Genomic DNA, 2,121 nt, shown 5'->3' on the forward strand with positions numbered 1-2,121 from the left:
AATATAGAGTCTCTTCAATTCTCAGTTAGAATGTTCTACTAGCAAAAGTGAACCTTAGTGCTAATCTGTCTTGAAAAATTCTAGGCTTCAGGCAGCTGCGACAGCAATGGGCTCCATTTGCTACTCATTTGAACTCAGGACAATTGAGATATGAATCCATGGTTTCCACTGACACTTCAATTTCAAGCCACATCTTGGTTGCTTCCTATTTTTTTCTTTAATACTTTTTGCCATAAATGAGTAACTGTAACCCCTGAACAGTAAACCTGAAATTTTATCCAACTCGCATAAGACAGTTTAAATAAGTCTATAGAAAGAAAAAGTACAGTTTATCTTCAACAACTGTTCATTAGTTTGAAAAATTACTGTGGGTAAAAATGAAATATATTCAAGGCAGTGACCCTTTCTTTGTGGTGCTGGTCAGGTCATTCCCCAACTGCACCTGCAAAGATCAGAAGAAGAACATGATATTGCCCAACGTTCTGCTTACCCAGGCTGAGCAAGTTTTTGTTCTGGGGTGTAGCACAGTGTGAGGATTACTACTGCTCTGTTGACAGTAGTAAGTTGCAGCATCTTCAGCTTCTAGGCTACTGATGGTGAGTGTGAAATCCGTCCCAGATCCACTGCCACTGAACCGTGAGGGGATCCCAGAGATGGACTAAGAAGCATACTTTATTAGAAGCTTTGGAGGCTGATTCGGTTTCTGCTGGTACCAGTGTAAGCTGGTGCTAATGCTCTGACTGGCCTGGCAGGTGATGGTGACTTTCTCCCCTGGAGTTCCAGACAGGGAGTCTGGAGACTGGGTCAGCACAATATCACCCCTGGAGGCTGAAACCATATAGGAAACTTTAGCAGAATACTACTCTCTATACATGGAAATCAGCACTAACCTAGTTAGGAGAAAAACTTTTTTTAAAAAAAATTCTAATATAAAGAATAAGACAAATTTCATATGTTGCAGGGTTCCCAATGAAGAAAATTAGCAATTGAAGCAATATCCCCACTTTTAGCCATGTCCAAATATTCTCACCTGAAACCCAGAGGAGCAGAAGCCCAAGGAGATGTGATGGGGACATCATCTCACTGCTTTCAACTTGTCTATTCTGCTCATGTCACATCCCTGGAGAAAGGACCTAATCACCTCAAAGTCAGATACCAGACAACTAGGAATCACCCCTATAGCCTAAAAGAAACACAGGGAAATAGTAAAAAGATAGGTGAACAATATCCAATTCTAAACCTGCTTCTCCTGCTTACCTTGTGTTCCTCCTCTTTCCTGCATAATCTACAATGAAGACTCTGCCCACAGTTCCTCTCTCTCTCTTACTGCTCATCTCACATGGGTGCTTCCCTGTGTGGCCCCACATGGCGGGTCACGTCTCCTGTGTCTAGGGAACTGTGAGTATAATAAAAAGGTTTTCCTTATGGCAATCATTTTCATCTCTGCATGTCCTGTCATATCTGACTAAAACAAATCTTGAATACCGTTGAAATAGGGGTTTCCAACAAGCTGATACCAGAGGAAAAGTTACAAGCTTTGCCTAGGTTTGCATTATATTTTTGTACAAGTAAAAGTGGACAGCTCCAACAGTATAGCTGTCATCATAGGAGCCCCAGAAATAAAATATTTAGTAGATACTCAAGAAGTGCACGTGGTCATCAAGTTAGTGTGGATGGAGAAGTGGCCTTGAAATTGTTTGTGTCAATTATGCTGAAGTCAGTGTTTGTGGGGTGGAGAGTGTGATACTGATCATAAGGGGTTTGAGCTAGTCGGGGGGCTGAGCATGGAAAAATACATGCCACAAGGTGGCAGTAGCACACACAAACTGGGGATGCTTTGACAGGTTTGCTTGGGGAAAGTCCCTCACAGCAGGAATCTGTCCAGGGGCTAAGGTACTAGCTTTGCTACTTAGCAAAGGAGGAGGCAAACTAAGGCCTGGGGGGAAGGGGAAATGGAGAAAAGACTTTTGTGTCTTGGTGACATCACACAGCAGCACAGTGGGGAGTCCCTGTGTCATAGAGCTCTAAAGGGCAGTTGTAGCTTGGGCTTTTTATTGCCTGGGGCTTATCTTATCTATTGCTAGCAGACATGGGTGAAATTTCCTGAGATATGCAAAGGAA

At 42.8% G+C, this 2,121-nt stretch overlaps 1 gene segment (V, D, J or C); it reads right to left on the reverse strand.

Moving 5' to 3' along the window:
- Positions 1-388: 388 nt before the first annotated feature.
- On the reverse strand, positions 389-1,079 carry LOC103605827. The segment is given in 3 exon segments: positions 389-442; positions 491-828; positions 1,031-1,079. Coding segments are annotated over 3 exon segments (441 nt in total).
- Between the last annotated feature and the right edge of the window lie 1,042 nt (positions 1,080-2,121).

The sequence above is a fragment of the Galeopterus variegatus genome, unplaced genomic scaffold (genome assembly GCF_000696425.1).
Source record: "Galeopterus variegatus unplaced genomic scaffold, G_variegatus-3.0.2 Scaffold6104, whole genome shotgun sequence".
NCBI lineage: Eukaryota > Metazoa > Chordata > Mammalia > Dermoptera > Cynocephalidae > Galeopterus > Galeopterus variegatus.